We start from the raw sequence: 14,937 nt of genomic DNA on the forward strand, positions 1-14,937 counted from the left end.
GTACTTCGTCCACCTCTGGTGAATTCCCATGTGAAGCCCATGGGATAACATGTGAAGAACATGTGATCACACGTGTTTAACATGTGCAAAAAACACATGTGAAATGTGTGTTTTTGGAACATTTCAGTGTGAATTCCCATGGGATACCATGTGGTGACATGTGAAGAACATGTGATCACACGTGTTTAACGTGCAAAAAACATATGTGAAGTGTGTGTTTTTTGGAACATTTTAGTGTGAATTCCCATATGAAACCCATAGGAAAACATGTGCCACATGTGGTGACATGTGAAGACATGGGATTCACACCAAAATGTTCCAAAAACACACATTTCACACGTGATCACGTGTGTTTTTTGCACATGTGAATTTCGTGTGTTTTTTCTGTCAGGGTGTTTTGCATCACTTCAGTCCATTTCATTGAGATCATCAGAGATATTAAACAGTGCGTGAAATTAAAGAAGAATCGAATAAAATAATCTCTCAGAGTTTGTGCGTTTGGTGTTGATTTTTCTGTGCAGTGTGTTCATGTGTGCGTTTCGTGCTGGTTTACAGACAGAACACGTCCCGCCGTATGACGTGGTGCCCTCCATGAGACCCGTGGTGTTAGTGGGACCTTCACTCAAGGGTTACGAGGTCAGGACCTTTAAAGTCACATCATAGAGAACATGTTAAAGAAACAGTTCACATAAAGCAAATTTAAATTTGCATGACTGTCTTCTGTACAACATTCAGGACGAGAAACTAACCGCAGAATAAACTTGAGAAGCTGTCCCTTTAAACAACGTTGATAGCGATTTCATTGTGATCAGTATTTGAACATCGATGCATACATGTTTCAGATTTATGTTCCGATTGAGATGGTAAATTTGACACAAATGTTTTCTGGTTTGTGAACAGGTTACAGATATGATGCAGAAAGCTCTGTTTGACTTTCTGAAGCACCGCTTTGAAGGGAGGTAAGATGTTTTTTCTCTCTCGTCTGTTCATCTCTGATTCAAGTGAGGTTAGAGATTTGTGCGTCTGTGTGTCACGTGAGGGCAGAAAGTTTCTTTAAATAGTCACGTCTCATTGCCATAATTGGCCATGCTGGTCCACAAACACAAAGCTGTGTCACATCACATAACTGTTCCTTCTCCTGACGATAGACTAAATCCTGCTGTGTTAAATCACACGTGTGCTTCATGCGTTTCATGTTTATGTCCTCGTGATAACAAACAACAAAACAACTGACACGTTTAGTTATTACACGGCTCGTTGGAATGCTTTGGTCATTTTGGTTTTGGATTCTGATTGGCCAGTCGCGACATCTGCAGGTTGGTTATTCCCAGATAACAACTGCTCAAAACTAATAACACACGGTAACCCGGATGCAGCAAATCATTTTGACTGTTTTTTTTTTGACAAATTAAATGTAAATATATATAATTGAACAACATGATGAACAATGATTAAACCAAATTGCCTGTTCGTGACATCTGCATGTTGTTTCTTACCTTAAAACGGAAGGTCTACATTCGGTAAAATGAGCTAATGAAATATTTCAAATTCACATTTCATGTCCAGCTTTTTCTCATGTGGCAAGTAGCCGTGTAATAAGCGGGATAATGTACAGGCAGCCGGTTGTTATCGTGTGATCAGGACCCAACGCGAGGCTGTACAGTAACATATGAAATGTTAATGTTATTGGTCCGTTTTTAAAGATTCAAAGATTGAAAACAGTTTAACAGCAGTTTTTTTTTTTGTAGTTTTTTTAACAACACAACAGTGTGATGTAGATTTTTGGAAATGTTTATTCTACTAAACATGTATTTGTTTTTAGACTAGACAAAATGTTAACACTTATTTGTGATTCACTTTGTAAGCGTCTGCTAAACAAATAAGTGCAAAACGTTTCTCAAAATATCTTTAATAGATCTGATGACATTAAGTCCGTGCATCAGACAGTTCTCGGTGTACATGAATGAACTTTCTTTCGAAGCTTGAATTCAATGTGATCAACTTTGTGATAAATGAATGATTCTCAGCCGTGTTTGTCTTGTTCAGGATTTCAATCACAAGAGTGACAGCGGATATTTCTCTCGCCAAGCGCTCTGTGCTGAACAATCCCAGCAAGCACGCCATCATCGAGCGCTCCAACACACGATCTAACTTAGGTGAGAGAGAGTCCCTTTCTGAGCTGACCAATCTCTTGACATTCCCACAACAAACACTCCAGATTCTTCTCTTTAGGCCCAATCCCAATTCTATTTTCTACCCCTTCGCCTACCCCTCGCCCCTTCAAACAAAGTGGCAAAGGGAAGGGTTACAAATGTTCCGCTAAGAAATGGGACATCACTACTACACTGGTATACGTCATCATACGTCGTTGCTAGCTCCTAACGTTACGTCAGAGGACATGCGCCGATGCACCGGGTATATGACATACACATATATTTTCTCATATCGTGCAATCAGTGCTCTCCGCTAGCAAACTTTAGCCATTTTTTTTGCAAACGTTTGTTCACTGCATCGTTCTTGTGTTCTTGATTCTGATTGGTTGCAATAGTGTTTTCCGTTTAGAACCAAATTTTATTCACGTCTAGTCTGGTTCCACATTTATCATAAAGTTCTGGATTCAGTGATTTTTATGATGTTTCATGATTGCCTGAAAACCGTTTAGGGGTGTGATGTTGAGCACACGTGTCGGGTGAGGTGTAATTGTGTGTGTGTGTGTGTGTGTGTGTAGCTGAGGTTCAGAGCGAGATCGAGAGGATCTTTGAACTGGCCCGGACGTTACAGCTGGTTGTTCTTGATGCAGACACAATAAATCATCCGGCTCAGCTGGGGAAGACGTCTCTGGCACCCATTATCGTGTACGTCAAGATCACCTCTCCTAAGGTACAAACACACACATTCACTTTTACTGTATCTTATAGTGTGTAGTGTCATTGTCATTCACTGAAAACAGTGTGTGTGTGCGTGTGTTCATGTTTATATATCCTGGTGGGGACCTAAACCTGATTCAGTTCTGTGACGTTAATGTTTATTGATGATTGTGGTGTGTAAATGTTTCAGGTTCTGCAGAGGTTAATAAAATCTCGAGGAAAATCTCAGGCCAAACATCTCAATGTACAGATGGTGGCAGCTGATAAACTGGCACAGTGTCCACCGGTGAGTGCTCACACACGCACATGTCGGGTTTCCATGTTTTCTGGGATCTTTTCATAGACGCTACAAACTGAATATTTCATCCCATCACCCTACTCCTAAATATAACCATCACAGAAAACCTTCTGCATTTTTAAATGTTTAATCATCATTTACTTTGATTCATAAGTTGTTTCTCAGGGGGACCAAAAAATGTCCCTACAAGGTCAAAAAGTGTTCGATGTTTATAAAGCTAATTATCACTATAGGTTAGCTGTAAAAGAAAACATTGTGTTTTAAAACGAAATTAATTCATGGAAAGTCCAAACACGAAAGATCTGAGGGCGGATTCACAAAACATTCTTAAGAAGAAAATTCTTCTTAGCTGCCGTAGTTTTTCTTAAATTAATTCAATGTTTTGTGTTCCCAAAAAAACGTCTTAAGACCCTTTTTCATATTTTAAATTTTGTCTTAAGGACAGTTTCGCGAATCAATAATTCAGTTTTTGTAGTTAACGCCTATATGGCATTACTCTGTATCATCATTCTCTGCTGTGGTTTACCAGATCTCTGTGTTCTTCTCTGCGCAGGAGCTGTTCGACATCATTCTGGATGAGAATCAGTTAGAAGACGCCTGCGAGCACATGGCAGATTATCTGGAGGCGTACTGGAAATCCACTCATCCTCCCAGTGTCCCGCAACTGGCATCAGAGACTGAAACTGCTGGAGCAGAACATCCTTCAAACACACAGCTGAAGGTACAACATCAACATCAGATGACACACACACACAAGCTTTTCCTGATACATACGATACAGGTGTACTATAACAGAGACCGTGAAGACTGTCAGTGATTTTACCCATGCGTGTGCTTATCCTTCTGTGATGCTGCTGCTTATCAGACTCATGAGTCTGATCCTGTTTCAAATGAGTAACATCAGTCACGGTGAGTGTGAGTTTGTGTGCCACACTCAGTACAGAAGAAACAAACATTCTTAGCGTTTTTAAAGGGTTTGTAGCACTTGTGTGTGTTCTGCTGTGAATTGATGTGGAGTGTAGACTGAGCCCTGCATGTGTGCGTTTGTGTGTGTTCTTACTATAATGCTTTCAATGTGTTGACTTTTTGGATGGGTTATTATCATGACATTTGATGTAGACAGGATTGTCATCTTTACTGTATTGTATAAACATTACAGAAAGTTGTGTGCTTAAAGCAAACCTTATATACAGTGTATGGGACATTATAAGATTATGTGGATAATATATAATGGAAAGGAATTAGGATGGGGACCATACCTGATGCTATTTCTGTACTACTACGGTTGCACTAATACATTCATAAATCAAGATACTGTACATTTACTTAAGGAGCAGCATGACTTAAGATAAGAAAAACAACTAAAACGTGAGTTTATGATTCTAACAAGAAAAAAAAGATTGTGTTTTCTCTCTCTGTCTGTGTGTTTTCTGTACAGTGTGTGTGTGTGTGCGTGTGTGTGTGCGTGTGTGTGTGTGTGTGTGTGTGTGTGTGTGTGTGTGTGTGTGGGTGTGTGTGTGCGTGCGCTGTGCGTGGCGCATTCCGTGTCGTTGTGTGTGTCTCTGTGTCTGTGTGGTGTTGGTGCGTGTTGTGTGTGTGGAGTGTTTTGTGTGTGGGTGTGTCTGTCTTCTGTGTTTTCAACCTTTTCTTGTTTTTGCAGGTACAACTTTGATTGTTTTGCTTGTAGTCAATGTGTCTCATGTACAGCTGCTTTGTAACAATGAAAATTGTAAAAGCGCTATATAAATAAAGTTGAGTTGAGTTGAGAGTTACAGATGTTTTGCAATAATGCAAAATTGTGAAAAGCGCTACAGAGAATTTTGTTCATTTTGCTTACCTTGCTGGCAAATATTATTTATTACTTTAAACAAACTCGATAGTTTTTTTTTCAGAAAAAAACTAATATTGCAATATTATATATAATATTTGGTTTTCTAATAGAAACATGTAAACATTCTTAAATCAAGATCCCAGTATCCGCTCTTTTTAGTATTTGAATCACCAACTGTTGTCATCTAGAAAGTTTAAAAAAAGCTTTAAATCCATAATAAGTTTTGATTCAGTATTATTATAGTATATTATTATCGTAGTATTCAATAAAGCTCAAAATAAACTTGAGGAGCAGTGATAAAAATACCTCTACAGACAAGGTTTGATTATCAGAGGATTTGTTTGATTCAGATTGGATTCAGGAATGATATCTATGATGTTCTAGTCCCATCCAAATGATGCTTTTGCCTAGTTTTCCACGTGTATGTGTTTACTGTGCCATGTGTTGTTGAACCAGAACGCCGGGGCTGACCAGAGAGCAGAGACGAGGAGGAGCTTTCGTGAAGACCATCACCATCGTCATCAAATTCACAGGCAAGAACGTTTTGAACAAGCCAATGACAACATCGAGGAGAGAGAAACTCAAACCAACACAGAACAACAACCATCACAGAGCGAGTGGAGGACACATCACATCCATCATCGCTCTTCATCCACACGAACTGAACGCCACAATCACCACCATCATCATCACCGTCATCATCACCAGCATCACAACAGGACCGCACAGACGCTTTCCAGACAAGAGACGCTGGAGAGCAAAGAATCCAATGAGCCTCATCACGAACACACACACCAGCCGGAGGAGGAGGAGACCGTTCGGACCAACCACCATCATCATCGCCGTGGAGACCGAGAGTGCGACCACAACGAGAGGAACAACAGACAGAGAGGACAACAGAGATCACAGAGAGAACACGAGCGCGTGAGAGACAGGAGACGGGCCGAGACCGAGTGGACGAGCGAGCAATACATAGAACAGTGACACTGACTCACTGAAACACAACGGTGCCACGTACAATAACAGGGTTGAACAAAACTCACAATGTTAGAGTCTGTTTGCTTTCAGTTTGTGAGTGTGAATTGGATTTGAATGGGCAACACTTTACAGGATGATAACACCCACAAAATTATCAAATGATTTGCCACATTGTTTCTAGAGACTTTACAAATATAAGACTCCGTCTGTGAAATCCCAGCTTGAGTTATATTTATTATTATTTATGAGATTAAGAGTGTCAACGTCAACCATAAAAATGATGAAATAAGTCATTTATTTATTGTATGATAAAAATGAATGATTTTATTGACAATGTTTTATTATTTTGCACAGAACAAAATTGCTGGGTTTTCACAGTCGGGTCACAAATGAATAATATACATACAAAACGTGAATGTATTGATTTGATTTGATCTATTCTGATCTATAGATATCACATTGACATTGACTTTTAATGTTTCTGGAAATACCCCATAAGTCCTATGATAACATGCTCAACAGTAATTTATTTTATTAATATTAAATGTATTACATTTATTTATACATCTTATTAAAACAGGCTACAGCAGTTTAAATTTCATCCCATTTTCATTTAAACTTAAATATCATGCAGTACAATTCTGTCATGTTTGCTATTTTAACTCACTTCAACTTCAGTGTTTTTTTATGATGTGATGTCAGCCTGAGCCGGCTGTGGATCACATTATTGTTTTGTGTTTCAAAATGCCACAGCACCAACATGAGCTCTCTTTAACGTCTGAATTTTTCTCCTAGACATCAATAGGATTAAATCGAAGAGCAAATGAAAATCTTTGCTTAAGTCTCATAGATATTTCTCCTGAAAAAAAAGAGTCAGAAATCTAACAAATGTCTCTGTCATTAGAGTTTCAGAAGAGATGTCGAACTGAGCTTAGATTTGTCAAATCTGCAAACAAAAGTCAATATTATTGAAGATCTCAAAATGAACTCAAACATTTCTCATCAAATATTCCCAAATCCAGATTATTTTACCTCTGCAATCTACATTCATTTTACACCTCCACCAAGCAAAGTAGTTTTCATGTGTGGATTCACATGAATATAAAACAAAGATGTTTTTGTCTTCATTTCATTTGGCTTGTGTGATGGGTCTGGCGTGACTTTTTTAAAAGTCGACATGAAATCAAAATTCATCCTAAAAAACTGTAAACACACATTTCTGGTCTTATCGTGAACAATTCATCAGTGCACATCAATGCAAAGGAAAGGTTTGTTTTTGTCAACTTTTATCTGAATGTATTAACATGCTTGATGTGTTTGTGTTTTTATGTCCATGAATGTTAAGAGATGAATAGAAAATAGATTTGTCTGATTTTATTCTGCTGTGGAAAGATTGTTTTATTAGACATTAAATATAAACAATGTTTCCGCTACATGAATTATTCTGTCACTCTGAGGTCACGAATGAAGTGAAGTGGATGGAAAAATATTTTGTTTTAAACAATGTGAAATGCAACATGCATCTTGACTGTTTTGGTTGGAAACCATAACGTGATGTTTGTGTGCGTGACGTCATTTCACTGTGAACTGTTGCCCACATCTCGCAGGACAAAGACATCACATCAAGACTTTTAAACTACGGGTTACTTGTTCAATTTAAAGATGATGAATTCGTAGCTCTGTTTCTAACCTTACTATCTTTGCATGGTTAGAGAAATGAAAGTGTTTAGAGCGTATTTCAGGTTTCATATAAGTTAAGAAAGAAATAAAACACAACATGTTTTACACCTGTATGACTTATTTTATGACGTTAGACTGTCTGTATGTCGCATGACGCGGTCAATTGACTTCCTGTTATATTTAAATACCGATCCATCGGTTTCAATACTTTATATCTGGAAATGTGCAAGAACAGACGGCGTACAGATGAGCATTTCTCAATAAAACTTTGGGACTTTGGGGTAACTTTGGGAATTGGTTTGTTACTAAAATAAACCCAAATAAATCATGACAAAGCTATATGATCATCTTCAGTGTAGCATCTCATCCTGATATGATTTTTAAGCTCTAGTGGAGTTCATATCTAAACTCTCGTTGACTTTGCTCCATTATTCAGTCGAAGTCATCCATTTTTTTTAAACATTTTTATTTCACTTTTTTTGTAATGAAAGCAATACTTTGACACAAAATATATTTATCTCCAAATAAATGATTTAAAACGTTCAGATATAGGCTACAGCCTCGGCTGAAAAGGTTTGTAAAAAAAACATTTCAGTCAAGTGACCCTACACTTTTGAACGGTTGTGTATCTTTATACAAGATTTCAATCAATCCAAAAACCCTACTACATATTTTAGTTGTGAACTTGTATGTGATGAAAGATTGCATTGACGTCACTGACTGTATGCCAAAACAAACATTCAAGATGAACACAGAGCGGCACATGAGAACAAGAGCAAAGAACACCAGAAATAAAGTCACTCAACTGACCAAACTAAACGGCAGACTACAACACAAACATACAAAAAATATAAAGAAAATGGATTATGATAAAAAATAAACAAAATGCCTTTTCTTGTGTAATTATTATAAACCATGAAATACTTCATAGACCGTTTCATCGGACGCGCGCGCGCCTGACCCCCAGTTAACTTCCGGTTTGTGTTTGGCTAGCGTCTAATAAATATAACTATTTATATTTAATTTATGTTCATATTAATTTGTATTATTATTTTATTGTATAATAAGTGTATTAAATAAACTATTTGTTGAATTTTGTTGTGAACGATTTCTTAAATGGGTCCTGTAGTTCGGTCGCATTTAAAGAAACCGTATGTACACTGACATCTAGCGGTTGAGCTTGGTATCGCAGTCTAAATTCAAAATATCGGAGAATCAAGTTTAGCCAAGTAACGATCTTCTCGGTTTCTTTTGCTTGTTATCAGAAATAATCTACAGGCACTCTATTGTTTGTGAATGTGTACCGGAAGTTCAGTTGGGGGGGGTCACAAAAGTGCGCATGCGCAGTAACGTTTGTTTATGTTGTTAAGATGAACCATTATCCATCGTATAAAAAATATTCAGGCTTCCAGCAGATCATCAGATTTTATTTACTGTGTTAAAATGAATTAAAAGTCTAATGCACGAAAACATATAGACACTTCTGAAAAACCAGAGGGGCCGATAAAACATGTTGATCGTGTATCACACTGTTCTGCACCTGCGAGGAATGCACGCGCACATATATGATCAGCGCGTGCCGGCTGTCGTCACGGCAACGGAAGACCACAGGTGTGATCTCTCCTCTCATGTGTTTGATGTACTTGAACTATCTCTTGACGAATTTGGCAATGAAAAACCCAATGGTGTCGTTGTTGGCACGATGATGAAGACTCTCAGAGGAATGTATGCGATTTGCTCCAGCCCATAATAACTCCGGACGAAACCTCTGCAGCAGCCGTCGATGATCATGTGACAGGCCCGCCCCGTGCATGCCCTCCGAGCCCAAATGAGGCACCTGATGACGAAACATCTCTGAAGTCACAAGACTGAATCTAACGATCATCACATCAGTCATCTATGTTTACACAGAGGTGTGATGTCACAGTCACATGACCTGTTCATGTCTTTCAATGTATTTAGATTTTCTTTGCTAAATTTAAGTCAATGTTGACAACGAAGGGAAGATGCATCAACATTTTGAAAATGTAGAAACAAATTTCTTGTAGCTTGTAGTTTACTCAAGCGTGTTATTTGTGTACTTCTTTTAAACTTAAAGAGACCGTTCACCCAAAAATGAAAATTCTGTCATCAATTACTCACCCTCTTGTCATTTCATTCTTTTTTCCACAGAACACAAAAGAAGATATTTTGAAGATTGTTGTTAACTGGCCCCCATTCACTTCTATTGTATGGACACAAAGCAATGCAAGCCAATGGGGTCCGGTTAACAACATTCTTCGAAATATCTTCTTTTTTCATACAGGTTTGAAATGACAAAGGGGTGAGTAAATGATGACAGAATCTTTATTTTTGGGTGAAGTATCCCTTTAAAATTAGGAAGTATACTTGAACTTTAATTTGATGTATTTTAAATAAATGGGTGATTCTCAGTAAACCAATGGCAGCAAAGATTTGATAAAACATACAGTTTAATAACACAAAAACTCATCATAAGAAAGATAATTGTATTCTCTTCCATGGACAAAACATCAATTTGACATAGTAATGAATTATTTATGTATTTTGTTGCCTTTTCTGCTGAAATTCTCCGTAACGCATCCCGATTTGTCTGGGTGTATTATATGTTGTAATTTAAACAGAGTCAAATTAAAATATTGCAAAAAAAACAATTGGATGTTCTACTAGACGTTCTCGAATGACAAAAAAATGATTGACAGAATATTCATGTATAATAAAAAAGAAGTGTCCAGGACTGATATTCTCATCCTCCGTAACGTTTTTGAAAGACTGTTTAAACACACACAAATACAGTATATTTACATAGAGTTTGTTTTTATGTGAAGAAACACATCTACTAGTAGCTTTAAAATGGCTAACAAGTTTTTTTCTAGTTAAAAACTTAATATTCTCTTGTCACGCTGTGTACACGACTTTTTCCCTTCTCATGACCGATACAGGTAGTAAATTTAAAGAAATTTTACATGTTTCATTTCCTAATCAAATAAAATGTATTAATGTCTAATTATGTTTGATTATTTAAACTTGCTTAGGCATCACGGCTTCACTTGTTTTAAGCAAAACATGCTACGAGACTGACCGTTTTAAATGGTTACGGTAATGAGAATTTCTAAGGCCTTTTTTTGTAAAAACGTTTTAAAACTGTGTTAAACTGTCAGTAAAAGTTTTGAAATCGATGCCTTTAAACATGTTATATCTTGTTTTAAATGAATATAACGGGAATTTGTTGATGTGAGTGTTTTTAAGAAAATCATGTTTGACCAAGATTTCGTGAGAATCACCCAAATATACTGTATAAGATCATTTTTGAACGGGATACAGTCTTTTTTTATTATTTCATGGTTTCTGTGTCGTGTCCGTGTACCTGTGGTTCCAGTGTTAAACGTGGGAATGTTTTGAGAGCCCAGGACACCTGTTCTTCATTCTCAGCAAGCGTCACAGTACAGGTGCTGTACACCAAAACTCCTCCTTTCTTTAACAACCGCACGGCCTACAACAACACAAACAAGAGAAACAGCTCCACCATCTGTTCACTGAGTGACGGACACTAAAAGAATTGATTCTTACCGCTGTGAAGAGTTTCCTCTGCAGTGGTTGATATGAACGGACTTCTTTCAGACTCCAGCTGCAGCTCATGTTGGGCCTTTGACCCAAACCACTGCAGGGAGCGTCTAACAATATCCGGTCAAAACTCTCCTCGGGGAACGGGGGACCATCTACAAACACACAGAAATAAAAAATGAGCACATTGTTTATGGGTTAATAATGTGTATTCAGGGTGAGTTAAGAGGTGTACCTGCGTCACAGTCGCGTGTGGGGTGAGGGCTCACAGCCTGTGTGCTGTCACAACAATACGCTTCAATACAATCCAACTTTAGAGTCTTTGCGTTCTGAATGATCTTCTCCGTCTTGGATTTGATCTTTTCCAAAGCCACTACAGTTCCCTGTTGGGATGCGGCAGAGAAAAGATGATGAACGTCATGGGTTCAATCGCTGATAAACTTCAAACTTGACCAAATCAACACATACGTTGTTTTAAAGTAATTGCTAAAACACTCAAGCACACACCTGGTTTCTCATAAGAGAAGCGATGTGTGTGGTTTTCCCTCCGGGAGCGGCACACATGTCGAGGATTCGTTCACCGGGTCGAGGTCCTAAAACATGACCCACCACCACCGACGGCAGATTCTGAATGAACACATCCACACACGCTGACATCAACCTTCATTCACAGAGAAGCAGCCCTCACGTGGCTGAAACGGCTATAAGAGACGAACTGCGCAGATGTGTCAATCAAATCTACTGACTATCGATCAGAGTACCTGAAGGAAAACATCTTCTGTTAAAACTCCATCAAACGAAGGACTTTGATAAAGAGGCTCTGTCATTCTGATGGCGACACCTCTGAGGGAGAGAGAGAGAGAGAGAGACACTGCAAAAAATGACTTTCTTACTTATTATTGTTGTCTTGTTTTCCAGTACAAATGTCTAAAAATTCTTGAATCAAGAGTCATTTTCTTGGTGAGCAGAATGACCTAAGAAAAGAAGTCTTGTTTTTAGACAAAAACTATGAAATGTCATGACAAGGAAAAAAAAAACATCTGCCAATGGGGCAGGAGAATAATCTTGAATCAAGGTTGACCTTTTTCTTAGTCACTAAATTCAAGATTATTTTTCTTACCCCGTTGGCAGATTTTTTTTGCTTGCAAATTCACTGAAATTTCATATTTTTTGTCGAAAAACAAGACTTCTTTTCTTAGGTCATTTTGCTCATTAAGAATCTGGATTCAAGAATTTTTAGCCATTTATACTGGAAAACAAGACAAAAATATGTTTGCAGTGCAGAGTCAGAGACCCACAGATGCTCGACAGACTCAAACAAGACTAAAGAGAAATGAGCTCACCGGGCCGGTCCTTCTGAGCAGAATACATCTGAGCGGTGCACCTCAGAAACTCCATTACCCAGAAACACCTTCTTCCCCTGGAATTCTTTAGCTCCACGTGTGCACTTGCCCTCGATGTCAGAAAACACAGACACCACGTCACCCGCCTTCAGGACTGACAAACACACACTGGTTGGTTGGATGCTCACATGGTTACATAAGAACTGGAAGGAAGATATCTGTAATGTTTTGTCTGAATAAATAATAAACAATTCTTTTAAAATGTCTGTGTATTTGAAACGTCAGAATTTCATTTAAAGGAACAACATTCTTCGAAATATATTCTTTTGTGTTCTGCAGAAGAAAGTCATACAGGTTTGAAATGGCAAGAGGGCGAGTAAATGATGACAGAACTTTCATTTTGAAGGTGAACTAGTCCTTTAAGAAAGATTCGGAATCCAGAATCGTTTTAGAAAGAGTCACAATACATTCGTGAATCAGTAATCCTAACGCGTGACATGAATGCGTGCCGCTCACATTTTGGGGTGCTGAGGACACCGGGTGTGAAGACATGAGCACCTCTGAGGACAGCACTACCACACTGAGCACCAACAATCACCTCTGAACCCTGCAAATCTACACACCTGAACACAAACAGAAATCTTGTCTAAATAAACACCACTGCAAGCCTTAAGTTACAAAGGCAAAATATATTACATTTGCAAACGCGAAAGTTGTAAATGTATCTGTCTCGTATTAAAGATGAAATGTCTTGTGCAGAAATCCGAGGTGATGTTAAGGTAAAGTTAACTTGAAGATCTCACCGAGGACCGTGAACTGGAACCAACAGAACATCTGGCAGATGAGGATGAGTGTGAATGACCGCAGGAGAACCACTGCCATCACGACATGAAATCTGCTAACACACATTACAGACAAAATATAAATGTGATACAAGTATTCCAACTAAAGATGTAGACAGATCACACACACACACACCTGAGTGACGTGTTGCTGGAGTTTGTGTTGAATATCCGTCAGCGTGTGCAGGTGTGTGCTGACCCTCACACAGGTGAACATGGGCGGATGAGAGAGACATGAGAGAAGAGCCTCGAACGCCCGCGCCGCTTCCTCTTTACCGACCTCACACACACACACACACACACACACAAGATCATATAAACAAACTGTTTTTATTACTACAGAAAGAAGTATTAGAATTAAAGTGTAAACCTGGTTGTGTGTATAAACACTGTGAAGATGCTCTCGCACTTCTGGCTTCAGGGCAAGCTGAGGGAAAACTGACATTTCTCTGTCTCACAATAAACATACAGTACATATAAGTCAAATATTTGACAACTACAACATGACAAGACTTTTGTCATATCTATTGTCTTATTCGTTAAAAATGAACAGAGCAGAAGTGTTTGAGCAACCATTCAGAACACCCACATGACAAAATATAGCAGTGTGCTTTAGTGTTTACTATAGACGGTTTCAACTTAACAACATAAACAAACGTTGCTGCGCATGCGCACTTTTGTGACCCCAACTGAACTTCCGGTACACATTCACAAACAATAGAGCGCCTGTAGATTATGTCTGATAACAATCAAAAGAAACCGAGAAGAAGCGTAAATTGTCTGAATTTGTCTCTCCAATATTTTGAATTTAGACTGCTCAAGCTCAACCGCTAGATGTCAGTGTACCCTATGGTGTCTTTAAATGCGACCAAACTACAGGACCCTTTCAACAAATCGTTTGTTTACAATTATTAGACAGTAAAATAATCATACTAATTCATATGAACTAAATAAAATAGTTATATTATTAGACACTAGTCTAATAATATAACTACAAACCGGAAGTTAACTAAGGTTTTTAACCTTGCCATGGTAAAGTATACTACAGTATTCAACTTACTAGAGTTAATACTTCAGAATATTATAGTATATGTTAACATTAAATGTAGTAATTACTACAATTTACAACACTTTCCTATAGAAAATACTCAGGTGGGCACTTGCTTTGTCATTGTATTAACAAACAAACAAACAAAAACAGTGTCCAAATAAGTTATATTCTGGGGGACACTGTACTGTTATACTGAATGAACATCATGAAGACCACGGTACTATTACGGATCTAGTCCGTTTACTTACAATTTTGACGGTCTGTTGAACGTTTTTGACGGAGTTCTGTGTTTATATTCCTGAAACAATCCGCCACCGGCTACATATGGGCAACCCAACTGTTTCACGACCAGCACTTCCGTATTCCGCTTGACCCCGCCCACTGCTATGAGGCGTTTTAAATCACGTGACATCCTCAGTTGCTTCGTGCAGCTGTATTTAAACTCGATTGGTCTTTTTATTTTTT

At 38.2% G+C, this 14,937-nt stretch overlaps 2 protein-coding genes across 14 annotated transcripts in view; one reads left to right on the plus strand and one right to left on the minus strand.

Annotated features, from left to right (window-relative positions):
- The window catches only part of cacnb2a (calcium channel, voltage-dependent, beta 2a), a 37,041-nt gene extending 29,270 nt beyond the window's left edge, over positions 1-7,771 (plus strand). For 3 of the 8 annotated variants that reach the window (XM_057333386.1, XM_057333630.1, XM_057333546.1), the window contains 7 exons: positions 556-636; positions 901-959; positions 2,047-2,156; positions 2,729-2,880; positions 3,058-3,153; positions 3,719-3,886; positions 5,453-7,767. In XM_057333386.1, the coding sequence (XP_057189369.1) occupies positions 556-636; positions 901-959; positions 2,047-2,156; positions 2,729-2,880; positions 3,058-3,153; positions 3,719-3,886; positions 5,453-5,980 (1,194 nt within the window). In that variant the 3' untranslated portion in view covers positions 5,981-7,767. Of the gene's footprint in view, positions 1-555; positions 637-900; positions 960-2,046; positions 2,157-2,728; positions 2,881-3,057; positions 3,154-3,718; positions 3,887-5,452 lie in introns of all 8 variants that reach the window. The other 5 variants (XM_057333714.1, XM_057333468.1, XM_057333865.1 and 2 more) reach the window with 3 other exon arrangements.
- Positions 7,772-8,149: 378 nt separating this feature from the next.
- Positions 8,150-14,836, minus strand: nsun6 (NOP2/Sun RNA methyltransferase 6). 6 transcript variants are annotated; one of them, XM_057335221.1, is made up of 12 exons: positions 14,721-14,836; positions 13,792-13,870; positions 13,558-13,701; positions 13,383-13,477; positions 13,096-13,202; positions 12,580-12,733; positions 11,998-12,079; positions 11,744-11,863; positions 11,472-11,619; positions 11,243-11,391; positions 11,040-11,165; positions 8,151-9,491 (listed from the first exon to the last, which is right to left on the minus strand). In XM_057335221.1, exons 2-12 carry the CDS (start codon positions 13,864-13,866, stop codon positions 9,303-9,305), a joined length of 1,389 nt encoding a protein of 462 aa, XP_057191204.1. In that variant the 5' UTR covers positions 13,867-13,870; positions 14,721-14,836; the 3' UTR covers positions 8,151-9,302. The 6 variants fall into 6 exon arrangements, with proteins under 6 accessions (XP_057190979.1, XP_057191064.1, XP_057191204.1 ...); XM_057335270.1 differs by having other exon boundaries at positions 13,792-13,874; positions 14,721-14,826; XM_057334996.1 differs by having other exon boundaries at positions 8,150-9,491; positions 13,558-13,870.
- Positions 14,837-14,937: the final 101 nt, after the last annotated feature.

Source organism: Triplophysa rosa, linkage group LG1 (genome assembly GCF_024868665.1).
Source record: "Triplophysa rosa linkage group LG1, Trosa_1v2, whole genome shotgun sequence".
Lineage (NCBI taxonomy): Eukaryota > Metazoa > Chordata > Actinopteri > Cypriniformes > Nemacheilidae > Triplophysa > Triplophysa rosa.

Bases quoted from the DNA above. Each gene is read 5' to 3' on its own strand.
- nsun6 (XM_057334996.1), bottom strand. From the start codon at position 13,866: ATGTCAGTTTTCCCTCAGCTTGCCCTGAAGCCAGAAGTGCGAGAGCAT. The intron at 12,734-13,095 runs GTGAGCGGCACG...TGTGTTTGTCAG, and splicing joins TGTCCTCAGCACCCCAAAAT to TCCTGAAGGCGGGTGACGTG. The intron at 12,080-12,579 runs GTGAGCTCATTT...TCTCTCCCTCAG, and splicing joins TGCTCAGAAGGACCGGCCCG to AGGTGTCGCCATCAGAATGA.